The sequence below is a fragment of the Ogataea polymorpha genome (genome assembly GCF_001664045.1).
Source record: "Ogataea polymorpha strain NCYC 495 leu1.1 chromosome Unknown OGAPOscaffold_2, whole genome shotgun sequence".
Lineage (NCBI taxonomy): Eukaryota > Fungi > Ascomycota > Pichiomycetes > Pichiales > Pichiaceae > Ogataea > Ogataea polymorpha.
In genome coordinates, this window is record NW_017264699.1 from 1333899 (window position 1) to 1357810 (window position 23912).

General features: G+C 46.5%; 19 protein-coding genes across 19 annotated transcripts; 10 read left to right on the forward strand and 9 right to left on the reverse strand.

Moving 5' to 3' along the window:
• Nucleotides 1–60: 60 nt before the first annotated feature.
• On the forward strand, nucleotides 61–1311 carry OGAPODRAFT_86428 (uncharacterized protein; the record flags this gene model as incomplete). The annotated part of the gene is made up of 1 exon (XM_018356836.1): nucleotides 61–1311. The coding sequence occupies one exon, from the start codon at nucleotides 61–63 to the stop codon at nucleotides 1021–1023; it is 963 nt and encodes a 320-aa protein (XP_018212641.1). The 3' UTR covers nucleotides 1024–1311.
• Nucleotides 1312–2311: 1000 nt separating this feature from the next.
• Nucleotides 2312–4129, reverse strand: OGAPODRAFT_75674 (uncharacterized protein). The gene has a single exon (XM_018356062.1). It carries the CDS (start codon nucleotides 4119–4121, stop codon nucleotides 3498–3500), a length of 624 nt encoding a protein of 207 aa, XP_018212642.1. The 5' UTR covers nucleotides 4122–4129; the 3' UTR covers nucleotides 2312–3497.
• Nucleotides 2312–4129, forward strand: OGAPODRAFT_15923 (uncharacterized protein). Its single transcript, XM_018354053.1, has one exon. The coding sequence runs from the start codon at nucleotides 2517–2519 to the stop codon at nucleotides 3477–3479; it is 963 nt and encodes a 320-aa protein (XP_018212643.1). The 5' UTR covers nucleotides 2312–2516; the 3' UTR covers nucleotides 3480–4129.
• Nucleotides 4130–4252: 123 nt separating this feature from the next.
• Nucleotides 4253–6127, forward strand: OGAPODRAFT_93060 (uncharacterized protein; the record flags this gene model as incomplete). The annotated part of the gene is made up of 1 exon (XM_018357263.1): nucleotides 4253–6127. One exon carries the CDS (start codon nucleotides 4253–4255, stop codon nucleotides 5204–5206), a length of 954 nt encoding a protein of 317 aa, XP_018212644.1. The 3' UTR covers nucleotides 5207–6127.
• Nucleotides 4264–6148, reverse strand: OGAPODRAFT_93061 (uncharacterized protein; the record flags this gene model as incomplete). Its single annotated transcript, XM_018357264.1, has 1 exon — nucleotides 4264–6148. One exon carries the CDS (start codon nucleotides 6146–6148, stop codon nucleotides 5243–5245), a length of 906 nt encoding a protein of 301 aa, XP_018212645.1. The 3' UTR covers nucleotides 4264–5242.
• Nucleotides 6149–6259: 111 nt separating this feature from the next.
• Nucleotides 6260–6738, reverse strand: OGAPODRAFT_75677 (uncharacterized protein; the record flags this gene model as incomplete). Its single annotated transcript, XM_018356063.1, has 1 exon — nucleotides 6260–6738. One exon carries the CDS (start codon nucleotides 6736–6738, stop codon nucleotides 6328–6330), a length of 411 nt encoding a protein of 136 aa, XP_018212646.1. The 3' UTR covers nucleotides 6260–6327.
• A 334-nt stretch (nucleotides 6739–7072) lies between these two features.
• OGAPODRAFT_15924 (uncharacterized protein) lies at nucleotides 7073–7507 on the forward strand. Its single transcript, XM_018354054.1, has one exon. The coding sequence runs from the start codon at nucleotides 7145–7147 to the stop codon at nucleotides 7454–7456; it is 312 nt and encodes a 103-aa protein (XP_018212647.1). The 5' UTR covers nucleotides 7073–7144; the 3' UTR covers nucleotides 7457–7507.
• Nucleotides 7508–7764: 257 nt separating this feature from the next.
• OGAPODRAFT_15925 (uncharacterized protein) lies at nucleotides 7765–9462 on the forward strand. The gene has a single exon (XM_018354055.1). The coding sequence runs from the start codon at nucleotides 8072–8074 to the stop codon at nucleotides 9326–9328; it is 1257 nt and encodes a 418-aa protein (XP_018212648.1). The 5' UTR covers nucleotides 7765–8071; the 3' UTR covers nucleotides 9329–9462.
• A 90-nt stretch (nucleotides 9463–9552) lies between these two features.
• Nucleotides 9553–11663, forward strand: OGAPODRAFT_93066 (uncharacterized protein). The gene has a single exon (XM_018357265.1). The coding sequence runs from the start codon at nucleotides 9607–9609 to the stop codon at nucleotides 10237–10239; it is 633 nt and encodes a 210-aa protein (XP_018212650.1). The 5' UTR covers nucleotides 9553–9606; the 3' UTR covers nucleotides 10240–11663.
• Nucleotides 9553–11731, reverse strand: OGAPODRAFT_93067 (uncharacterized protein; the record flags this gene model as incomplete). The annotated part of the gene is made up of 2 exons (XM_018357266.1): nucleotides 9553–11661; nucleotides 11702–11731. 2 exons carry the CDS (start codon nucleotides 11729–11731, stop codon nucleotides 10981–10983), a joined length of 711 nt encoding a protein of 236 aa, XP_018212649.1. The 3' UTR covers nucleotides 9553–10980.
• Nucleotides 10508–10942, forward strand: OGAPODRAFT_12131 (uncharacterized protein; the record flags this gene model as incomplete). The annotated part of the gene is made up of 1 exon (XM_018353307.1): nucleotides 10508–10942. The coding sequence occupies one exon, from the start codon at nucleotides 10508–10510 to the stop codon at nucleotides 10940–10942; it is 435 nt and encodes a 144-aa protein (XP_018212651.1).
• Nucleotides 11732–11798: 67 nt separating the features above from the next.
• OGAPODRAFT_15926 (uncharacterized protein) lies at nucleotides 11799–13796 on the reverse strand. The gene has a single exon (XM_018354056.1). It carries the CDS (start codon nucleotides 13652–13654, stop codon nucleotides 12395–12397), a length of 1260 nt encoding a protein of 419 aa, XP_018212652.1. The 5' UTR covers nucleotides 13655–13796; the 3' UTR covers nucleotides 11799–12394.
• On the forward strand, nucleotides 11871–12368 carry OGAPODRAFT_23565 (uncharacterized protein; the record flags this gene model as incomplete). The annotated part of the gene is made up of 1 exon (XM_018355249.1): nucleotides 11871–12368. One exon carries the CDS (start codon nucleotides 11871–11873, stop codon nucleotides 12366–12368), a length of 498 nt encoding a protein of 165 aa, XP_018212653.1.
• Nucleotides 13797–14942: 1146 nt separating the features above from the next.
• Nucleotides 14943–16220, reverse strand: OGAPODRAFT_75684 (uncharacterized protein; the record flags this gene model as incomplete). The annotated part of the gene is made up of 1 exon (XM_018356064.1): nucleotides 14943–16220. One exon carries the CDS (start codon nucleotides 16218–16220, stop codon nucleotides 14970–14972), a length of 1251 nt encoding a protein of 416 aa, XP_018212654.1. The 3' UTR covers nucleotides 14943–14969.
• Nucleotides 16221–16431: 211 nt separating this feature from the next.
• OGAPODRAFT_15927 (uncharacterized protein) lies at nucleotides 16432–18196 on the forward strand. The gene has a single exon (XM_018354057.1). It carries the CDS (start codon nucleotides 16509–16511, stop codon nucleotides 18048–18050), a length of 1542 nt encoding a protein of 513 aa, XP_018212655.1. The 5' UTR covers nucleotides 16432–16508; the 3' UTR covers nucleotides 18051–18196.
• A 920-nt stretch (nucleotides 18197–19116) lies between these two features.
• On the reverse strand, nucleotides 19117–20807 carry OGAPODRAFT_98675 (uncharacterized protein; the record flags this gene model as incomplete). The annotated part of the gene is made up of 1 exon (XM_018358039.1): nucleotides 19117–20807. The coding sequence occupies one exon, from the start codon at nucleotides 20805–20807 to the stop codon at nucleotides 19713–19715; it is 1095 nt and encodes a 364-aa protein (XP_018212656.1). The 3' UTR covers nucleotides 19117–19712.
• Nucleotides 19140–19664, forward strand: OGAPODRAFT_12136 (uncharacterized protein; the record flags this gene model as incomplete). The annotated part of the gene is made up of 1 exon (XM_018353308.1): nucleotides 19140–19664. The coding sequence occupies one exon, from the start codon at nucleotides 19140–19142 to the stop codon at nucleotides 19662–19664; it is 525 nt and encodes a 174-aa protein (XP_018212657.1).
• A 48-nt stretch (nucleotides 20808–20855) lies between the features above and the next one.
• On the reverse strand, nucleotides 20856–21947 carry OGAPODRAFT_93074 (uncharacterized protein; the record flags this gene model as incomplete). The annotated part of the gene is made up of 1 exon (XM_018357267.1): nucleotides 20856–21947. The coding sequence occupies one exon, from the start codon at nucleotides 21945–21947 to the stop codon at nucleotides 20880–20882; it is 1068 nt and encodes a 355-aa protein (XP_018212658.1). The 3' UTR covers nucleotides 20856–20879.
• Nucleotides 21948–22152: 205 nt separating this feature from the next.
• OGAPODRAFT_93075 (uncharacterized protein) lies at nucleotides 22153–23877 on the reverse strand (the record flags this gene model as incomplete). The annotated part of the gene is made up of 1 exon (XM_018357268.1): nucleotides 22153–23877. The coding sequence occupies one exon, from the start codon at nucleotides 23875–23877 to the stop codon at nucleotides 22153–22155; it is 1725 nt and encodes a 574-aa protein (XP_018212659.1).
• Between the last annotated feature and the right edge of the window lie 35 nt (nucleotides 23878–23912).

The following is a 23912-nucleotide window of genomic DNA, read 5'->3' on the forward strand; positions in this document are numbered from 1 at the left end:
CTGATTTTTTTACGAAAAGGTGTCATATCCAGAAAATTACAGTACGCACTTAATTTAGATATGTCTGCTTCTGCCTCCCAATTTCAACAGCTGGAGAAACTAGGAGAGGGCACATACGCCACAGTCTTCAAAGGACGGAACCGTGCGCTGGGCACGTTTGTGGCGCTGAAAGAAATCAATCTGGACAGCGAAGAAGGCACGCCATCTACAGCTATAAGAGAGATTTCCATCATGAAAGAACTGAGACACGAGAATATTATCACCCTATACGACGTCATACACACGGAAAATAAGCTGACCTTGGTGTTTGAATACCTTGATAAGGATTTGAAAAAATACATGGACACTAACGGTTACAATAAGAGTGGTGCTTTGGAGCCGCATGTGGTCAAGTCCTTCATGTTCCAGCTGCTCCGAGGAATTATGTTTTGTCACGACAACAGGGTGCTTCACCGCGACTTGAAGCCTCAAAACCTTCTTATCAGCAGCAAGGGCGAACTGAAGTTGGGAGACTTTGGTTTGGCCAGAGCTTATGGCATTCCAGTCAACACCTTCTCTAACGAGGTTGTCACTCTGTGGTATCGCGCCCCAGATGTGTTGCTCGGATCTCGCAGTTACTCCACGTCGATCGATATGTGGTCCGCAGGGTGCATCATGGCAGAAATGTTTACCGGTAAACCTCTCTTCCCTGGCTCCTCGAACGAGGACCAATTGCTCAAGATCTTCAGAATCATGGGTACACCAAACGAGAGGACATGGCCAGGTGTCACCAATTATCCGAACTATAGATCCAATTTCAACGTTTTCATCCCTCAAGATCTGCACACACTGATTCCAAATATGGACAACCTCGCATTGAACCTGTTGCAAGGATTGCTTCAGATGAGACCCGAGCTTCGACTTAGCGCTCGTCAAGCTCTCCAGCACGCCTGGTTCAACGATTTTACTGGAAACGCTGCCAGTGTCTCCCCGGTGTTTGAACAAACCACGCAGCAGCCGCAGCTGCAGCAGTATAACTACTAGTTGAAGATCTTAATAACTCCTGAGGTCGGTTGAAGCCCTAGCTTTTCAAGCTGGTGGAAATAGCTATAGTTCTTCGACTCCAGGATAAAATTCCACACCTCGAGGTCAGAAGCCAATTTGGTGACATCATACTCCTTGATTATCAACTTCAGGAGATTGTGCTCGTTGAACTTCAAACAGTTGACAATGACGCTGGGATCGGTGAGTTTTGACTTGGCCGGCCTATTGCGATCAATGAGTCGCTGATATACCTTAGTGTCTATAATTTCGTTTTCAAAGCCAGATCGTTTATAGGCATTATTCAAATATATTATTAAGTTGACCATTTGGTAGATCGGTGTGCTGAATGGGGTGTCGCGCTCTACCAGATGCCGTATCATTATGAGTTTGTCTTTGTAATTGCTGTGAATGTAATCTATATCGTGATCATTGTCTCCATCCAAGTACGGAAAGGCGATCGCGGTGTTTTTGTGCAGCTCTATAAGCTTGGACTTGAGAGCATTTTCGCCAGCTCTTTTGAGCTTCTCCAATTCCTGTGGTATCCTTAAGATATGCTCGCTAGATAGAACCAGATCTGGAGACAGCATGTCAAAAATCTTGGATCTCAAGATTGTACTCTTGAAACATTCCTCGTCCAATATGTTGACCTGGTACGCAGATACATAGGAAGTAGGTTCCCCGTCGGGCAGTTGGGCCCTAGCTCGTTCTAATTCAGTGCGTAAAGCGTGTCTGTCATGGTCATGGTCTATATCATTACTGACACGTCGTTTGATAAATGATCGTTTTCGCTCTGCGGTCCGTATCGATGTGTAATACTTGCGCTTTATAGTCTGGTATGCCAAATTGTCATAATTCTGCTCAATAAGTGTGTGAAAAAGGCGGTTCACCTGTTTCAATCTATCAAGGTTTTCCGACTCTACAAAAATCTCCAGCAGTATTTCTGTAGGTAAGTGAGTTATATGCTCAGTTTTGCGTGGTTGCTGTATCTTTCGTTGGCAATCATTGCCTTTTGAAGGTACTATCATCGAAGCCAACGTACGCTTGCACTTATAGCCGGAGTTGAATTCTTTCTGTCTATCCTCATTCACAAATATTCGTTTCACTCCACGGTTCTGCCGTCGTGACGACGACTTAACGTCAAGTTTCAATATCACACCAGGTACTATAAAGCCCATAAACAAAACATAAATATTTTTTCCTTGGGATCGTCGCTTAGATAATCGCGTTATGGTGATCTTATCAGGGGAAAAAAATCCCCTGGTCTCCTATCTAACTTTTTGTCTTCCACCGCAATGGCATACTTTACTACTGCGGTTACTATCTTTCTGTCCATCATAGCTGCTGTCCTGACAGTTGAGTGTTTTAGTTCTCAGCTTGAACAATATCTGGAGTCGTATCAGAGAACCCGGTTGCGTACTTCCCTGAGATATCTGTATAATACCTGCCAGCGTGTGAACGGTGCGCTACTCTGGTATAGCAGGTGCTTGCTCGGAATGGATATCCGGGGAAGGTATGGTGGAACTGTGGATTATCTTTTGATATATCCAATAAAAGCCGTATCAAGCGGATTAAAAGTGGACGAGTGGGAAGTGGATCATTATGGACTCAAACACGACAGACAATATGTTATATGTAACTACGACACGAAAAAGGAGTGTTATATGCCAATATTGCTGAAAGACATCCCTAAGCTTTCGTCGGTCCGCGTTTCGCTTGACAACGGGAAGTTCAAGTTCGAATACGATAGCACAGCTACAAATAGTAAGGCTGTGTTTTATCTTCCAATGGATGTGACAGACGACTATGTGGAACAGCACAGCTCCTTTGGCACCAAACTTAAGCCGATCAGTTTGTGGCTGGCCACGTTACAGGGCTATGTCTTGGATAGAGCTCTGACTTCGGAATTTATCACCAGTATGGGATTACCCAGTGACGCAGTATTGGTTTATTCTCCCAACGGCAAAGCCTGCAAGGTGGGAGCACCAAAAAACGTTGACAGAAATACACTATTTCATGATTATTATCCCATGCTGATGACTTCTCAAGAGAGTTACCAAGAGGTGAAACGAAATGCCGGGGAGACTGGAAAATACTTGCAGATGGCAGCGTTCCGTCCCAACTTGATTATTAGAGATGTCGACAAGCCTTTTGCAGAGGACTTCTATCACAAGTTTGATATCGTGGGCAACAACTCGCGCATTGGTTTTACTGGCGCATTGAAGTGCATCAGATGTACAATTCCGAACATTGATATTTCTAGCGGAACCATGGACAAAAAAGGCACCATTAGCAAGACGATGTCAAAATATAGACGTGTGGACGAGGCGAATCCTTTTAAGAGCTGTTTTGGCATGTATGTTATCCAGCATGAAAAGAACTTTGTGATCAGAAAGGGAGACAGGTTGGATATTTTACAGAAAAAGGCCATGAAAATGGATGAGAACCCGTTTTATTAAATATTTCCCGATGCACCATTATAGTTTACAGTCAGAGCTTCCATAGTTTATAGCCTTCCCGCCCGTGTTCAATACTCTATCCAGTGCCTGTCTATCCATGTCCTTTATAATTACGTGGATATGGGGGACAGACTTCACGCTTTGTAATTTCGTCCAATTTTTGAACCATACAATGTGATCTCTAGGTATGTTCAGCCAGTTGCAAAACGTCTCGTTGATGTACTTCTCTATCAAGCTTTTATCCTTGGGTGATATGTCCCCGATTGCAGAGTTGGGGTCCGGTGGCAGAGGAAATTTCACCCATACACAAAGGTGTTCAATGCCAGATTCTAAATGATAAGGATACGAATTTTGAATTATGGTCATATCATTCGTATTAGCAAATGGGCATTTGCCCTCCGGTTTCACAACAGTATCCAGCAGCTCGCGCGAAGGAGTATCCAGAGGTGTATCTTCGGGGACCCAATGCAATTCGTGCGAAAGAATATATGTCACCATATCTATTCCTTTATCTCTTAGATACTGTTTGTGGGCATTGTACTTATCCATAACTTCTGGCGATCTTGATAGTTTATCGAGCTCTCCATTGTTGACGAGCTTGCTAACGAGCTCGAATGACATCGGCTCATCTGAGACGGACATGTTCGCCAATCTATGGGAACAAAATCTATTTAGTGTGTTAATTAATTTATCTAGCACTTTCTGGAAAATATGGGGGAGGAAATATAATATAAGCTTGAGAATTATCTCCTTATTATTGCTATCAACAATTTATGAGCATGGACCAGATTATTCAACAATATCTACGGGATATTCTCAGCGAGCAGGGCTACAGGCCACAACCCACTAGGTCAACGTACTACAGAGAGCCTCAATATGTATTTGGATCCGGGTTCAGAAGAGGATATCCGCAGGTGCCGGTGTATTACCCATACGAGGAATATGAAGAGGACCCGGATGCGGCTGAAGATGAAAGTTCCAATGACGATGAGAGCGTTCAGTATAGGCTAGAAGACTTGATTGGCCCTTATTTCACAAGAAAACTTGCCAGACCTAGTAGGAGAGATATCCCTCCTGTTGTCAAACAGAACTCGCAAATGGGTAGGGATGAAGTTACCAACAAAGATGCTGCCGCTGCTGCCACAGGCAAAATAACCACACTACCGGCCGCAGAACAACAGCAACAAGTTTCACAAGCTTCTCCAAAGGAACCAAAACTAAAAAGAAGGAACTCGACTACGCTCAATATGCACGCTAAACATAACGAACCAAAGATCGACCCCCTTCAAATCTCTGCACCGCAGTTGAAGACGAATCTACCATTTTCCCCCGCTGTCAATGTTTATGACTTCCCTGATAATTACATTATTGCCTTGGCTTTACCAGGTGTGTCCAAAGAGTTTGTCGATATTGAATTCCACCCTACGTCTTCGGAGCTGGTCATAAAAGGTGAGGTGAAAAACAAGTATTTGTCTGACGACTCCACGGTGGATAATTCCAAGATACTGAAAGTTTCTGAGCAGCGGTTTGGCTCGTTTGAACGAGTGATCAAGCTCCCTTCAGTTCCTGACGTGAAAGAAGAAGCCATCAGTGCTAAATTTCATTTAGGTATGCTGGAGATCAAAGTTCCAAAACTGAAGGATTCTGAAAAGTTTAGGAAACCAAGAAAGATCACTCTTGAGGAAATTCCAGATGAGGAGCTGGAAAGAGAAAGCCATGCCTCTTAAATAGATAATGATCAATGCATTTTGATTACATTTATATTAAACAGCATATTTTTCGACAATTGAGTCGAATACCTGGTTTTTCTCCTTCAAATCCTCCAGATAACCGCAAGTAGGGTTTGTCTTCTTTAACTCGGCAAGCAATTCCGTGTACTCGTTACCTTGAAGAATCTCGAATGCAATTCTATTGATCAGCAGGTCTGTCTTCCATTCCTTGACCCCTTCGTCCCCCAGCTCAGCAATCTTGTTCAAAACATCCTGTGCCTCTGGAAAATGTAAGAGTTTCATGTTGGAGATGAACAAGCAAATCAGATTTTTGGTGCTAGCGGTGTTCTCGTTGGAGGAAAGCTCATCGTAGAAATAATAAGCAGACTTCAACGACTCGTCGAAGTTGATCAGGTCGTACCACGACTGAGAGAGCGTAAATACAACGCTGTCCTGGGAAATTTGGCTGAAGTTAGATAGGATCTTTGCTGCTTCTTTGGTCTTGTTCAACAACAGATGAACATAAACAAGCAATGATATATTCTCAAACCCTTGCGAAGAAGATAATAAAGAAATTGCGGAATCGAAGTCTTCTAAGGTCACGTAATAAAGTCCGCCAAGCAGGTTAATCGTTTCGTTGTCGCTATGGGAAGAGACGAGGCTTTCCAAGTCTTCTGATTTATTCTTTCCATTCTTCAAAAATTCAGTGTAAGCTTGCAAGGCTTCGAACTCGGATGCTAGTGGTTCGTCGACTGAAATCTTAGCTATCTCGGATATTGCACTGTCATATTTTCCTAATGCCAATAGCGATCTAATTTGAAGCTGGTATGCTCTATATTTATTCTCCTCATTGGAGAAAATCAGTTCCTCCAAGTTGGTATTTGCCAGATCATTGTACTTGGCAGCATAGAATTGCTGTCTAAGGTGATACAGTTCGCCGCTGTCGCTGAAAGGATCCATTATATACTAAAATATATTGTTGTGTTTTTCGAATTTACATACCTGGCATTTGGTGCAAGGAGTGAAAGTACAGAAACCAAAACCATAAATAACGTTCAACCCGAAGATATCATTAAAAGTATAAACCCAATCGATATGTTACACCTAAACCTCGCACATTATAACCCAGACAAAAATACTTAAGATCTCTCGCCTCTGAGTCTTCTTGCAAGTTGGATATCTTTCTTTTGAATGGTGACTCTCTTGGCGTGAATGGCGCACAAGTTGGTGTCCTCGAACAAGGAGACCAAGTAAGCCTCAACAGACTCTTGCAGAGCACCAATAGCAGAAGACTGGAATCTCAAGTCGGTCTTGAAGTCCTGTGCAATTTCTCTGACCAATCTTTGGAATGGCAATTTTCTGATAAGCAATTCAGTAGATTTTTGGAATCTTCTGATTTCTCTCAGGGCAACAGTACCTGGCTTATATCTGTGTGGCTTCTTGACACCACCAGTAGCTGGGGCGGACTTTCTTGCAGCCTTGGAAGCAAGTTGCTTTCTTGGGGCCTTTCCACCAGTGGACTTTCTTGCTGTTTGTTTAGTTCTGGCCATTTTAAATTAAATGCGTTTAAAAACTGACTTAACGTGGTGAGTGCGGATGCGCACGTATTTATAAGAAATTATCGTCCACGCCGGCGGACATGTTTTTACGCTGATGTGCATACACACGTTTACTCATTCAAGTGCGTAAACTAGTGTCCTAATTTTTTTTCGCTTCGCGAGCGAGCTGGCGTATAGTTTTTGTGCCAAAACTGAGATGATCAGCCTCCGAATGGCAACATGCAGCAAAATATGAGTTTATTTTTTACACAGCGCGTGAGGAAATTTGGGACCAGCTAAGATATACAATATGATTGGCTAGTTTTTCGGTCTTTTGTGGTTTCCTCATATCCTGCTCACTGTATATAAATATACTCATATCCTTCTGTGGCAAACTACTCAAATCTATTATTACAAAATGTCCGGCAGAGGAAAAGGAGGAAAAGGTCTAGGAAAAGGTGGCGCTAAGAGACACAGAAAGATTCTAAGAGATAACATCCAAGGTATCACTAAGCCAGCCATCAGAAGACTTGCCAGAAGAGGTGGTGTCAAGAGAATCTCCGCTTTGATTTATGAAGAAGTGAGAGCTGTGCTCAAATCGTTCCTTGAAAACGTGATTAGAGATGCTGTTACCTACACTGAGCACGCCAAGAGAAAGACCGTCACATCTCTGGACGTGGTTTACGCTTTGAAGAGACAGGGTAGAACCTTGTACGGTTTCGGTGGTTAATGTGTTTTATAGGGATAATTTAATGAAATATCTGGTGCAAGGATTATGCGGTGAACAAATCTCGTGTACAAAGGTAGATGGGCAAATTGAATGCCACACACTACCGATCATATTGCGCGCTCAATTGGGCGGCACGATGCTGACACATCACTATCTGAATTGCTAAGGGGGCTGTTGCTATCGCAGAAAAAATTTTGCGCCTAGTCGGTTTTCTGCTAATACCGCCTGCATGCGGTTTGCACAGGAAAAGTTTTTCTAACTTATAAAAGGAAAAGAGTCAGCCAGTAAAAAAATTTTGTGGGCAAAAGGTTTACTTGTTCTCATTACAGCAAACCCAAACCTTTAAGTGATCATTTTACCAGTTGGAGACCGCAAGGGAGTCTAATTTTGAACATCAGTTCGCCGCTCCTTTTGTTTTACCAGCGTCAACAACGAACAGATCACAAAAAACAAGGATTTCTCAAACAAGAAAACCTCAAATTCAGAATAAATTCTTGAGATATTAAGTTACTCTCAAGTTAATTTATCCTTGATTCTTTTGAATCATACTTGTTTGGACTATCCGCTTGTCAGGACGACCTTTTAATTAAGTCATCGTCTTGTCCCTTTTCAAAAATGTTTGCATCGGGAAAAAATTACCTTCAACAATCGTACACGGGAGTGTTACCGCAATATCACCAGCGCCATGCGTCATTTCAACCGCAAGGTCAACAGTATTTAATGAACACTTCTGTGCCGCAGCAACAGTATCGCCACCAACATTCTATGTCCTATTCCGGAGGTTACAGCATGGCTGGATATTATGCCCCGCCAACTGAATATTTCCAACAACAACTATATCAGATGCCTCCTCCCGTTCAAGATCAGTCTGTTTCAAATGCAACCGGTGGAGTGTCGTCTGTTTTGGACTACGAACTTGATCAAATGGTCAAATTTGTTTGTTGGCTAAGTTATGGTTTGATGAAAAGAACTGATAATCCTACTCCGTTGTTCCATAACAATGTGAAATCTGTTTTGTCTGCTACTAGGTTGCCGAAGTCTACAATTGTTCTTGCTTTGCTTTATCTGTCGGAAAGGATGGAGGGCAGAGAAGACCCGATCACCATGGATTCCGAAGTGTTTGAAAACCTCACAATTTCTTTGGTTCTGGCCAATAAATTCAATGATGACAATACTTTCCGGAACAAGTCATGGTCCGACGCTACTGGTCTCTCTTTGGAATGTATCAACAAACTAGAGAGAGATTGGCTCAGCTCTATCAAATGGAGATTGCATTACGAGGATGGATTTTCTTGTATCGAGGAATGCTGGAAGACCTGGTGCAACAAGTTCCAGGCTACGCCAGTTCAAAGCCCTTACAGTGATCCATTTATGTCACCATCAGTAATGGACGCCCCATCCTCGTACCATGCTGGTACCCCTTACGAGTACAAATCTCCGTCAAGTTCTTTGTTCTCTTCAAATTCGCAGTTCTCTCCAATGAGTACGCCTTTGAACTCTTCTCCTTACTATAACGATTATCAACAACCTGTGCAACAACAGCAAGTGTTTGAAAATCCTTATCAATTACAATACAACAACTCGTTGTTTAGCGCTCCCATTCCTGCGGCAGGTGACTATTTCTCATTCCAGCCGCAACCTACTTCTAGAGCCGCTTATAAACAGCCTGGAATGTTGATGGCTGCTACTCAACGCTATTATCCTTTGAGCTATCATCAGCAGCAGATGGTGCCTCCACTGATGAGTACTGGTGTTTGCTATAGCGGTTCTACCGCTGCAAGTGGATTCTATGCGTCGCAACATATGCCTCCACCCCAACAACAAGCTCAGCATCAGGAGATTTACAATTACTGCGCTGCAACAGCTTGCTAAAAAATGAGACATTGTCTCGCAAAATTCTTTTTGCTTTTCTTACCGTTTCTGAAAGCTCAGGAATGGACAGAAGTGCTCTGTTCGAACCTGTTTTGTTCAGCGTTCATTTTTGAAATAAGTTGAATGAAGATAAAATAAAAAGCTTTAGATAAAATTTGGTGTAGAGGTGCGAGTGTTATTTCTTGTATTGCTAGATCAGGCTTTGATTTTGTGTCGTTTCAATTCATTTCAGCCTCAATCTCACATATTTGACAGCCTTCACCACTTAGATATTCAACATGTCATTGCAGATGATGATTGTGTTTGGCCTATTGGTCACTGAAATGACGTTAATGACGATTCTGGTTATGCCTTTGCCCCACAAGGTCCAAGACGGTTTTGTCAACCTGGCTTATAAGTTACTACAAAATCCCAATGTCAAGGTAGGATTGGTATTTGGGGCATCAGTGCTTGGCATGATGTTCATGGATGCTCTCAGAACCGCCGTTCCAAAAATACCCAAAGAGTATCATCCAGGCATGCCAGCCTCCGGGAATGTTCCACCAGTGCCTACAATGATTGCTGGTGCTACCTGGAGCGAGGTGCGGGTGCGCAAATTCTACTCTCAACGCAACATGTACTTGACCGCTGGTACTCTTTTCCTAGGCATTGCTATCTACTTTAACATCATTCTTCTAAAGAGCATGGTCAAAAATAAGGAAAAGCTGATTCAAGCCACGGCTGTTGGCAAAGGGGGAAAAAAAGGTGTTTCCACTGTGGAATACGAGGAACTAAAGCAAGTTTTGAAGAAGAAAGAAATTGATGTGGAGAACCTGAAAAAACAGATAAAGGGGCTTCACGAGGCATATCAAAACAAGGCCGACGAGAGCGGAAACACAAGTCCTGCGACCTCGGCGAGAAAGGAGGATTAGATCGACCTGTCCCAGCAGCTCTAGTCAGAAACGAAATATATGTTTTATCTCCATTGTTTGTTTAACGAGGTCAGAGAGATTCCCATTTCAAAAATATTCATCATGTAGAGTTGCTTTGGACAGTTGATCTGTATCCTTATAGATGAAGCGTCCAAATGTAGAGAGCAGGATAAAATACGAGTGAAAATTTATCAGGTGTAATTTGTCTTTTATATGGAGGGCTCCATAACCTATCGTTTTTCTGTCTAATATTCTCAGCTTCTCAGCAATGCAAGGGTACGGCAAAAAATATGATCTTCCGCGCCCTTATTCAATGACGCCGAAGCGTCATGGTGTCGATATGCTCCCACGCAACTACTTCACTACTCCACAAAGAAAGCTAATCGGCTACATAATATTTTTCATCCTATTTTCTCTCGTGATCTTGCAGTGTATTCCAGAACAGGAACGGGACAAGGACTACGAATTGGATCTTGCTGAGGCTCCAGAAATGAAACTGGTGAAGGATAATGACGTCGTAAAAAAAGGCAGTGCGAAAAGACCACTGGATGACGACTACAGCGCGGACTACGACGACATGCTGAACGAGCTCGAGGCGAAAAAAGCAAGCTCCAATAACCCAAAAAACAGGGCCGCCAACGAGAAAGAGCTGATGGACGAATTAACGGAGGATGACCTTATTGACGACAGCGTGACAGTGTAATATGCGTTTCTATACTAAGTAAATCATTCATTCCTACGTTAATTCGAGATTCCGCGACCCACAGCGTCAACGCGTTCCTGCCAGATCGTCTTGCCAGTGCAGGAGCACACATATTTGTCATTTTCCCAAGCACCTGCGCTGCGCGCGATGACTCCGCACAGGCTCTCCCAAAAGACGTTCTTTGGCTCATGCGAAACAACAAGCGAGCGGCCAATCAGTCCCGAGATTCCCAAAGGCACCTTGACAAATTCTTGACACTTGTAAAGCTCACCGTCCCTGGTTTTTGCCTCGATAGGCGGGAAGTCGTATATCGATTTTCCTGTTGTCAGGGCTCCCTTGAAAATGTTACCGCTCTCTCGAATACTTGGATAATACGTCCCTTTCTTTACGCCACTAAGCGTAAGATCAACATACATTTCGTCTGGGCTGGTGGCCACCATACGGGCAAGGCCCTTGACAGGGGCCTGCTTATCGGCTTCATCAAACGACTCTAGGATGGCGACGGCGGCAGAGTTTGGCTTGCCGGTCCCGCGGATAATGGCGTCCTTTCCAGTCTTCTGGATTGCTTCAATGATTTTGGAAGGCGCAGCATGGCCCTTGACGGTGATTTTTTGGGCTTCCAAGTCCACGTCCAGCTTGGAGATGCCGTGAACGGGCTTCAGGGCCTCGGTCACGGACTTCACACAGGATTCGCAGTGCAACGGGACGGCATAGACAGCCTGTTGTTAGCATTGGCGCTTTGATGGGGTGTTAACTTACCTCAAATTCGTTTTCCACGGCAGTTGGCATATTAGTAATGATCTTAATTAGGGATTTTTCCAGCGAAAAATAATATTTATTTTGTTCTTGTGGTGCCGGGAGTGTCACCAACGGTTCTACAATGTCGGCATTCAAACAGCACATGCCGCTTGCAAAGTACTCGCTAAGGATGTGTCTGACTTTTCTGTCCTGGGTTCCCGTGGTCTACGTGGTGACAGAACATGTCGCTTATATAGGAAAGATCGAGGGAATGTCAATGAAGCCCACCTTCAACCCACCAGAATCGCCCAATACTCGAAACCACGTGCTCTTGTGGAAGTGGGGGGTCACAAACATCAATAATCTGGAGGTTGACGACGTTGTTTTTCTACGGTCGCCCATAGACCCTGAAAAAATCTACACAAAGCGAATAAAGGCCAAGCAGGGAGATCTGGTGGTACCGCGGTACCCCGACACACGGTCGCGCGTGCTGGTGCCGGTGAACCATATTTGGGTCGAGGGTGACAACGTGCACTCGATAGATTCGAACACATACGGGCCCGTGAGCACGGGGCTCGTGATAGGCAAAGCGACATATTTAATCTGGCCGTTGGACAGGTTTGGCCCCATTCCGCTGGGAGGAAGAGAATGCCGGGAGGCCAAGCTCCGCCACAGCTACAAAGAATAAGTCGGATACATTCCGTTATGCAATGTCTATTTCTTGATGATCGGCGTGTCGACGTGCTTTTCGAACCGTCGCGTCAGGTCGGAGAAATGGGGGAAATGAGGGGGCGTAGAAGTGAGCGAGCCCACTGTTTTGGACCGGAAATGCAGGGTCTTGCGATGCGGCAGGTTGGGCAGCTTGAACAGTTTCTGCGGGCTCTGTGGTTTTCTGAATTCCTCGTATTTGGGCTTGGAGACAGGAGACGTTTTCAGCATGGTGGTTTTTTTCGAAATTGGCGACTCATCGCACAAGTCGTCGAGATCAATGCTGCTGCCAAAACCACCGAGCTCCCCGTCGCCGCCCAGCTCGCTGATTTCTGTCTTGGACTCGGAAAAACTGAAGATGCTGGTGCTGCTCTTGGTCGACTCGGCAAAGCTCAGCACGGACGTCGACGTGTAGCTCTTGCGCAACGACAGTGAGCCTGGCCTGTCCTGGAACGAGGACTTGCGGTTGAGGCTGAGCTTCGAGTCTTTGCGCAGCTTGTACAGTCCATTTTCGCATTCGTCTTTGAACTGAGGATCGTGCATCTCAATATAATTTAGCGGATAGCAGTGCACTCCATTGAATTTCTCAAAGAATTTCTTGTAGCCGCCTTCCAGGATGACAATGTCCGGATAGTAGAGATGCGGATAGTACTCCTTGTTCAGGTACCTGTCCCAAGTTCGGAGCAAGTTGGCCATGAGCGGGCCTCTGTGCGAAGAAAACTCACAGTGGAAAATTAGCAGCTTGCGACATTCGGCTGTATGCTCCATCGGGGTCTTTTTGATCACCGATTGGCCCAGCAAGAGCTCCTCCAGCTCTTTTTTCGACGACACGTTCAGCGCGCAGTCGATGTGGCCTCCTTTGAATTCGTACTCAAATCGACAGTCCACAACCATGAGCTCGTCAAAGTACTCTCGATACTTGTTTTTCCCCGTCTGCTTGTCTTCTTCTTTGAAACTCACCAGGATCTCGTGGAACTGGTCAACATTGATGCGCGGAAGCGCGCAGTTGTCCACGAAAAAGGTCGAAACCGGACTTTTGGACAGAACCGAATTTCCTGGACCAAAATCGAACAGAGACTCGTCCAGATGCAAATTGTCAATACGCCTGCTTTCGAGTGGAAACCCATCTGTGCCAAAGTTCAGCTCGTGGATTGTGTTAGTCAGTTGGTTGGTCCCGGCAGAAAGAGCGCCCGTGTCTCCATCGAAACTGGACGTGGACAGTTTGAAAAGTTTGGGTTTAGGAGCCGGCCCAGAAGGCTGGATCATCGATGTGGCGCGCTGGAGCCTGTTTTTGATGTCACAATTGAGCTCTATGCGCGATCTGCTGTGCGACCTGTTCTTTTGCTGCAACGGAGACCCGATCTCGCTGCGGCCGAACTCATCCTCGCGATCGGACTCTTCGTATTCGCTCGACGAGGACGATTCCGTCGGGTTGAAGCTATGGTATTGGGGGTTGATGAGCGAAAAGCTCTTCTTGAGCCTGCTGTTTCCGATGATAGACTGTGTTTCTGGAGACACCTGCGTAGGCGGAGGTATAGCGATCGGTGTAGAGGTGTCCACCTGAGACTTTGAACGGTTATGGAAGATGGACGACTGGGAGCCAACGACTAGCGACGAAGACGAGTTCGAGCGGTGGTGGTAGAATGAGGACGCGAGGGAGTCGGACTTGAACGCCGGCAGTCTTTTCCCCTTGCGGTAGAGCACTTTTTTCGCATTCTCCTTGTTCTCCTCCCCCATCATGCTTGGTAGAAGAATCTTCTTAGGATTGGCGAGATGGCCGGGATTGACATGGAAATTGGATGAGAAGTCAGCCGCCAGCACAGAGCAAGTGGGGGAGTCCACTTTGGGCGACATCGTGAGTGGTCTCTTGAGCGAGTTCGTGCGCTGGTGGGTTGCAGGCCGCAGAGGCCGGGATCTGACAGACGCATTTAGCAACGGAGAGTCCTGGAGCTGGGCCTCTGCGCTAGTATCCGACTGGTTGTAATTGGGAGAGTCAACCTCCATGTCCATGTTCATGACAGTGCTTTTGCAAGATAGATTAATGTAGATGGTATGGAAGGTCAGAGAGCATGTAAAAATCGATGTATCGTATTAGAAATATGAAAGCGCCTTGAAGATAATTTTGGCTTAGTTTTCCGGTTTGCTTCCTTGACAATAGGTACCATAATTTTCCATGCTTGGGTTACAGCTATATTGCTCAATAATCCTTGAAATGCGATTGTTGCAACCTTCTTGATCTGCACCTCAATGTTTCATTTATTGTTCCATCTTAGTCTGTTTCCATATTCAATCTTGTCGGTTTCTGCATCGGGTAAGCTGATTCCATTGGCGAAAATATTTACTTTTGCCCAATACAGAAGTGTATAAACATCGACGCGTTCTGCCCGGACTAATTGGGCTGTTTCCGCACAATTTCACTATTAATCAGTGTTAGGCACTAACCTGAAACGACGCTTGCTGTTAAGCATGCCAAAATGGCACTCATGCCCCAAACCTTAACGCTAGTCCATATTACATTCCTACAATAAATGTCGTGCACCCTACTTATGTTTTTTGCTTCACTTACATTCCAGCTGGTGAATTATTTACCTCTCAGGTTTTCCAGCACCTCCTCGTACTTTCCGTGCGTGGCATTGTTGGCCCGCACGAGCTTGTTTTCTGCACGTGCGTACCACTCCTCCTGGTCGCTTCCACCAACTTCGAAGAGGTTACCCATTGAGATCTCTGCTTCCGCAAGATCTACCCAGGTTTGCGGGTCCTCCTCATCCCAGGCCCCTTCCAGATACTCTATAGCCGTGCGAACCAGCTTCTGTGCCACGCCCTTGGCGGCAGTTGCCGAAAGTCCGTTGATTTCCTGCTCCTCGGCGTCGGAGTCATATTCCAGCGTCGTAAATATGGATATAGGCTCCTCTGCTTCCATCAAGTAGGACTGTCCAAGCTTTTTCACAAGTTTGCGTCTAATGGCCGCGTCGGGCTTCTCGTTCTTGTCCAAAAGACTGAGGCTTTCCTGCATGGCCTCACGCCAGATATTGTCGTATTTGTCCGTGTTCCTAATTTCGTACAACGGATGCGATGAGGGTAACTGAGTTTCGGGCAAAATGTCCTCCTCGTCTGACTCCTCCGCGTCGCTATCCAGGCCTTCTTCGTAGCTGCGGCCAAAGTTGTCCACAATATCGAGCAAGTCGTCAAGCGAGTCTAATATATCTAGCACTGTGCTACCATTGAAAATGCTGTAATTTTGTTTCGACTCCGCCGTCTTCGTGCCCAACTCAAGCAATTTTGTGGCCTCGTCCAGCATCTCAACTATATCTGGGAACTTCGTCTTGGTTGATTCCATGTCCATCTGTGAAATATACTCCAAAGGTATTCTATCCATGATGATTTGCGCTTTGGCAAATAAAAGCACCTCCTCTCCGGGAAATTTGTCCATACCATCCTCGATCCGCTCAATGGCATTATCAAAGTACTCGGTAACGCTAGTTTCGCTCTCTTCTACGTTGAACTGGGCCAGACCGGCTAGAGACCTGCCGTAAATGGCATAAAACAAGGGAGTCAGTTCAATGTCCTCGTTCCCACCGTTCTGTTTACAGTTCCTCAGCAGACGGTCACATTCGTGAACTATGCCGTTCAAGATCAACTCATTGTCTTTATCTGATCTTATCCACGTAAGCCATAATCCTTCGAGTTGGCGCAGAGGATCGTCAGCATCCACCTCTTGCGGAAGCTCCACAGTTAGCTCGTTGGTCACTGGAGCCTCCTCGGGCTCTGGTTCATTCTTGCTCTTCTTCGCCTTGGAGCTTTTTCCAAAGCCCAACGGTCTTTTAGGAGCCATAGTTTGAAAAATAAAAATTTGACATAAATAAATAAATCAGGAGAAGATGTAGAGATGTGCGTCACAGTTTCTCAATATGAACATCAACACTATGGACACAACCTACAAAGCTGGCTTTGCCATCCTATCATCCTCGCCATTGCTCCATGCCCACAGATTATCCTCCGCCAGCACCTATCAACGCACATTTCATTCCCCGTCTCATTATTCTCCGCTGATATGGTCACGTGACACGTGCAAATTGTATAAAAAAAAAAATCAATCCCCTAAACGTTCTCCTTGCAAGAAATGAAGTTTCTGTGTGCTCACGAATGCTCTGGCGAGCACCACCTGATCATCGACGACTCAGAAAATCTGTCGCGCGTGGTCATCAGCCGCATCACCAACATCATCGCGTCTGGGGCCAAGCCGATCCTCGTCAACGAGAACTTGGCAGTGCAGGCTTTGAACAATGCGCTCTTCAACCAGCAGGAGCTTGAAGTTGTGCAGAAGAAGGTCGAGGTTCGGGATCTGGAGACGTTTGGTCGCTGCGAAGTCGATAACGTTGTCGACCGGGTTTTTGTCACGATGAAGAGCGACCACCCAATCAAGCGGCAACTCTTTGAGCGGTGCAAGAAATTGAGAATTCCGATCAACACCATCAACTCGTCTGAACTTTCGTCGTTCACAATGTTATCTACATACAAGAAGGGCGATTTCCAGCTAGGAGTGACAACCACGCACCAGAGCTGCAAGCTGGCGAACCGGCTAAAAAGAGAGATTGTTCAGAAGCTGCCTGAAAACTTGGACCGGATCGTTACCAACATCGGCAATTTGAAGCGCAGGATCCAATTCATTGACAGCGAGGATGAGGATATTCTGGATGACGTCAAGGATGCCAAAAGACCTAGATGGCTTTCGCAGATAATTGAGTACTATCCCCTCAGCAAGCTCGCAGACATATCCATTGCTGATCTGACCGATGCTTACGCAAATATGCCTGTGGTGGAACGACAGGACGATACTAAAAAGGGCCGCATTTCTCTGGTCGGATCGGGACCGGGATCGCTGTCGATGCTGACGGTGGGCGCCTTGCACGAGATCTACAATGCAGATCTTATCCTGGCCGACAAGCTGGTGCCGCAGCAGATCATAGACATTATTCCTAAGAAAACGGAGATTTTCATCGCCAGAAAATTCCCCGGCAATGCCGAAAACGCACAGCAGGAGCTGCTCAACATCGGGATCGAAAACCTCCAACGGGGAAAACACATTGTCCGTCTCAAACAGGGAGATCCGTACATTTTCGGTCGCGGCGGCGAGGAGTACAATTTCTTTGCTTCGCACGGCTATAAGCCTGTTGTGATGCCGGGCCTCACGTCGGCGCTGGTAGCACCGGTTGTTGCCACCGTGCCTACTACCCACAGAGACGTCTCCGACCAGGTTTTGGTTTGTACAGGCACGGGGAAAAAGGGGAAGTTGCCCGATTTGCCGGCTTTCCAGTCGAACAGAACAGTGGTGTTTTTGATGTCGCTGGGAAAGATGGTCGATATTCTGCCGTTGCTATATGACAGAAAATGGCCCACAGATCTGCCCGTGTGTGTGGTGGAAAGAGCCTCGTGTCCAGACCAGCGTCTGATCCGCACCAGATTGGGAGATTTGATCGATGTTTTGAAGGCTGTGGAAAGCCGGCCTCCAGGATTGCTGGTGACCGGATACTCCTGCGAGGTTTTATGTAAGCTCGACGAGGGCCAAAAATACCTCATCGAGGAAGGATACCATGAGACTCATGTGCGAACGTCATTACACGACATAATCGGCGTATTAGGAGAAGACAAACTGCCCAAATAGACGCATTTGTGGTGAAAAGTTTAATCTTATGACATCCCCATTTCCGCCCAATAGGGATTGTTTTTTTCCCGTCTTGGGAAATATTTTGGATTATTAGAACGTTGCGGTATTCTTAGCAGGTTTTTAAATTTAATTCTCTCTTTAACAACGAATAGAACTATATCATTTCGATTTCGATAGAAAATGGATTCTTCTAAGATCGTTGCCATCATTTTGGGTAAGTGACATTTAGCAATCGCGTCTAATCTCAGCTATCTTGCTTCCTCCGCTTGCTGTGTTCTTGGAGAGGGGCGTGGGCATGCAGTTGCTCATTAACATTGTCCTGTGTTGCTTTGCTTGGTTCCCAGGTATTTTGCACGCTTTGTTTGTTGTCTTTTCCTCCAGATAAAGCCCGTTGCTGACGCACAACGAAGTGCACCGTGTACAGATTCTATGTACTATAACACGCTGGAAAGGTGGTATTGACGACCAAAGTTTTGTAAACTCTTTGCTTCATGTGCTATCTGAGCTCTGCGGGCTAGCGCACGGTGTGGCTTTCGGACTACGGACTTGCAAGAAGATTAGACATCCTTTTAAAGTTACACAACATACACGCCATTCAGACCATCTATTTGTTGCATTGTGCATGACTATTCACAGATAAATCGCTCCGGGCCCTCCGTTAGAACTGAGGGACCAACATGTCCATGACGGGCGATTGTATAAGTGCGACGCCGGCCTGCGAGTTAGCGAGAATATGAGAAGAAGATACTTACAATGAAGATTCCTGCATTTAGTAGGATCTTGAACGTCGGCGTAGAAGTGAAGGACTCTTGCTTTTCCTCTGTTCTTTGGAATCCAGACATGTCGCAGTTGCTATTAAAATTTTCCAAAATTGATTTTAACGAGGGGCCAGAAAATTGGTAAGCGCACCCGTACACCGGAAAGCGGAGGGCCAAAAAATTATGTTCTTCTTATCACACCCTCTGAGTCAGATCCCGGCAGCAGATGCGCCACTATTAGTGGCTATGTTTTTAAAAAAGAAAGGGTGGCAAAATATTTAGAACCTATGTTCATACAACAATTTCTTTCCCATTAGTGTGTTAGCAAATGAAGGTTACTGTCAAATCGTCCAACGACCAAGCGTTCCAGGTCACCGTTCCGGATAATTCCACTGTGGGGGACCTCAAGGTGGCTGCCGTGGTGGCCCTACCTCCAGATTCTGGGGTTAACAAATCGAAAGTCAAGGTCTGGTATTCCGGAAAGAAGATGGAGCTTTCCAAGTCGTTGGAGTCCTATGGAATCACACAGAACTCGAATTCCACTGTGTATCTGACTTGCATCGACGAGTCGTCATCTGCTCTGTCCGATGATGAGTCAACTGTTGTCGAGCAGCCCAAGACCAAGGTGAGAAGAAAGTCCAGCAAGAAGAGCAACAAGTGCAGCTTTGAATCGTGCAACTCTGCGCCGCTGCGGATGGTGGGCGACTGCTCTTTTTGCAACGGAAAGTTCTGCTCCAAGCACAGATTGCTAGAGAGTCACAAGTGCAAAGGTCTCCAAAGCTGCAAGGAGAAGAGCTACGAGAGAAACGCTTTGAAGCTTCAAAGCGAACAGACTGTCGCATCCAAGGTCTAGATCATAGAGGCCGAGCCCGCTTAATTAGATGAGTTAATGTATTTGATATCATGCGTATTTTTCTAGGGCAGCGAACACACCATCCCGGACGTTATCGAAGGTTCCGAAAGTTGGTTTTGCCAGTTTTGGGTTTTGCTCAAAATCCCCGTCTTTGTAAACGCCCGTCCTCACCAGAATAGTGTCCCAGTTGTACGAGTTGCCTCCCAGGATGTCTGATTCCGGGTTGTCTCCAACCATGAATACCCTGTCGAAAGGTGATTTTGCTGGTGCGACGTTCAACTGTGGCAGGCAAGGAGGCCTTTCGAAATCCGCGTTCTGGAGATTCTCATAGTAGTCTATCAGTACATGATGAGCATACTGGTATGTCACCTTGTACGGTTTTCCCAAAGTGAGCTGTTGCAACTGCTGGCCGTTATTTGTATGCTGGTACAATGCTTGGATCATGATTTTGAAAGCTCCCTGGCCGAACCGGGGCAGCTTAAAATCGGTGGCCCACAGCAGGTCATTGTTGGAGAAAATGATAGGCACCGACGGCGTGGACGACGAGTAAGTCCGCCGTGTCCCCAACAGCCCACCCTCTGAATTCAACAAGTCCATGATGATCTGGAAATCAGAGCCCATGTCGCGCGGGTCGTTAAAGACCATAATGGAGTCGATTGGCTCGTTCTCTCCATTGACATCCACCTTGCTGATTTCTGGCTCTAACGACCACTCGTCGATCTCCTGCTTGGTATATTTGTGGAACGGCCAGATTTTCGGATTGGCTCTGATCAGGTCGATGGGCCTTAGCACCTCGCGGAACCCATATTCCTGGGCGACCCCTCGGGCCGAGTCGGCTGGACCACCCACCACCAGGACCCGGCGGTGCTTGTTGACGAGAGTGCGCAGCGGCGTGTGGGACTGCACAATTTGCCGCGACAGCAGGGGCGAGCGCAGTTTCAGCTTCTGCGAGATAAATTCACACCTGGCCGACTCCAACACGCCGCCCCCGTTGGTGAGTAAGATAAAGGGTATCTTTTGGGCCTGCAACGTGTTGAGGGTATCTGTTGCCGCAGGGATGGCATTCTGGCCCTTGAGAAGCACGCCGTCGATGTCAAACACAAAGCCGAGCGTCGAATGACAACGACGAAATACTCTAAACATGGCACACTGGACAAAGTTGAAAGAATAAAATAAGCAATATATTCCAAGGCATTATGTAATACGTGATGCAAATTAGGAGGTCTTAGCGAGCCATCTCTCGTTGCACCATCCCTTGACGGTGAACTGAGTCAGATTGGCAGTGTGGCCGTTCGGGCGCACACATTTTTTGTTGTTCGAATCGAAGTCTTGCAAGTTGAGCCAGGGCACAAACTTGCCAGACGTGCGCACTAAGGCGTTTGCTCGTTTATCGCACGAGACGTATTTTTCGCGTACATGGCAGATCGGGTCGTTGCGCGGAGGCAGGATGACGCCATTCCACAGCTTTTGTTTTGCGAGCACACCCAGTTTGAGCCGCTGACGCAGCACAGGGCTCAGCTCGTATCCTGCCTCGTCTAGGTATTCGTCGAAGGATTCCATGCCAGACTCGTAGTACTCTTGGTAGTAAAGATCGATCTCGTAGTCGGAGAGCTGCAGATATCCAGCATTCTTGCAGCAGTAATCCAGGGCATAGACCCTAAGGAAATTAGAGTTGATCCGTGGCTCGCGGGCACGAATTGGCGAGGCGGGGGTATATGATTTTTGTGTTTTCATCAAGCGCGATTCAACACTGAAGGTTTGCAAAGGGATCGACACTGGCTCTGGAGCTTTGGTTTTTGGCAATATGTCGTCTGTCATTCGTTCGTTAAACTGGAGGAGCCCCGAGGTGCTAGGCAACCTCCTGAAACTTTTTATTGCTTTGAGCAGTTTGGTGGTTTTGGAAGGCTGCGGAGGCAGGATGGGCTGTCTGGCAGGCATTTTCAGATTCACAATGCCCCCATCGTCCTCCTCCAGAGGGTGCTCGTGGCACTCGCTGCGCACGCAGCTGGACTTGAGTGATATAGAACTGTTCATGTCATACTCTGTGTCTGAGTCCAGTTGCCACTCGTCAGTGGAAAACTCTTCCAGCGAGTCATTGCTGGTGGAAGTGCTGGAGGTGCTATTGGTGGTGTTGGAAGAGAGCGAGTCCAGAGAACTGGGAGACCGGTGGGACCGGAAACTAGTGGCCTGCTTGCTGAGCAGAAGACATTGCAAGGATGGCGTTGAGCAGAGAAGAGGACTCGTGTACGAGTCCTGACTATATGGAGATAACAGCGCAACCATCTTGAGTTAAAGGCTGGGCGAATTATGTTCTCCTTATTTATATTTAATGTATTTAAGGGAGCATGGGATGACCGTTTTAATGTCCAAAAACGGCATTTCCCAGCGGGTCTGCACTCGTAGTGCCGTTCTGGAAGAATATTTCGCGGGAAATTTTAATTGTGTCGTGCGAGAAACGTCGGCAATTCTACGAAAAAAAAAGTTTCTATTATGCTCTGTTACGTAAACGTTGCTGGGCGTCGCCAATGGCAACGGTCATTCTGTCTATTGATTCTTGCAAGCTTGAGGATCTATATTCGATTGCACGCTCCTCAAGCCCCTTCACCTGCTCGTACACAACACACTCTCTGTCCAAGTCACTGAGCACCCCGTACTTGTTGGCTATGTCTTTGCAGAGGGCAGCCTGGTTGCGGAGATAACCGTTAGTTAAGGCCGCAAACTTTTTCTCCAGCTGACCTGACTGTTCCGAAACTTGTCTGATGTTCTTTAGTAGCTGCTCTGCATTGTCTGTGGCAGAACTGTTTTCCACCGCTGCAACGTACTTATTGTAATCGAGCGCTGATAATTCAGCTTCTATAGCTGCTTCCACAATTTCTGGGGTTTCCACTCCAGACACCTCGCCTTCCACAAGACGGACCATCTCCTCCAGAACCAGTCTGTCCACCCCGGATGACTGTTTGGCCAATTCCAACAAGCTTTTGCGATCAGGAGCAGGGAGCTTCAAATCGGAGATTTTATTAGCTGTTTCCGCATTAGGAACATCCCGCACCGGCACAGTTTCTATTTTGGGTTCCGGCTGTGGCGCCGGCTCCTCCTGCTCGCTGTCGCTGTCCACAATCTCAAAGTCATTCAGCGGGGCAGGGAGCTTGGCCAGCTTGCTACTCAGCGATTCTTTTGGCTCCAATGGATCGCTTTCCTCCTCTTGCTCCTCGTCAGCTTTGGTAAATAAAATAGACTTTTCATGCGTTGCACGATTTAGATCCTTGGTTGCATCCTTGATCTTCGCGTCAATATCCACAACTTGTTGGTCCTCCTCTGGTGCACTGAGCTCCAGTTTCCTCTTCTTAAACTCAAGGTCGTCGTCGTAACTCTGAGCTGCTCCTTGAAATGTCGTGCGAGCCTCTTTGGCCTGTCTCCGTCGCTTCTTATCTAGTTTGTCGTGCTCCAGATTTGGAGCTTGGTTGCGCTCTGCTTTGTCATCAAATTCGTGTCGTGCTCTGAGATTTTGCAATTTCTCCTCGCTGGTATCAAACCTGCCCTCTTCCGGCTCCCTGGCAAATGCAACATCGTTATTGTAATCCATTTGCGTAGCAAACTTCTTCTTGGTGCGGAACTTGGAGTTGATGCCTGCCTGCTTCAGCTCTCGACGTTTCTGAACAATTGCAACACGTCGACTTTCAGCAAGCATCCTCTCCCGCGCCTTTCTTTTCGCCTTTTTGCCCTGCGTGTTGGCCAGTCTCGCACGGGCCTCGCTAAGCATTTCACGCTCGTCATCGTCCATATCCTCAAAGTCAGGACGCGCAGGTTTCGACTCGGGGTTTAAGTTTAAGGAATCTGCGCCCAAAGCGGCCTGTTGCATGTTTCCTGTAAGCCGTAAGTCGGAGTCGTCCAGATTATCATCCAACAGCTGTTGGTATCTTTCGATACACTGGTTTGCGGTTCTATTCATCAGCATGCTAATACTGTTCCACTGGTTTGGGCGGAGTCGAACAAGCTCGAGCAATTTTTGGTCTTCCTCTTTGGTCCATTCGAGCTTTTTGATTCTTGGATCGAGCCATTCTTGCCATCTCATCTTACATTGTTTGGCTGTTTTCTTCTCCAGTAAGGAGCTCACACGAGCCCATTGATTTAGCCCATACTTCGAAATCGCAGCTTTGAGAATGGCGTCCTCAACATTGGTCCAAACTCCTCCCTTCACGTATATGGGGGCCATTTAAAGAAAAATTAAAGCACAATTTTAATTATTAC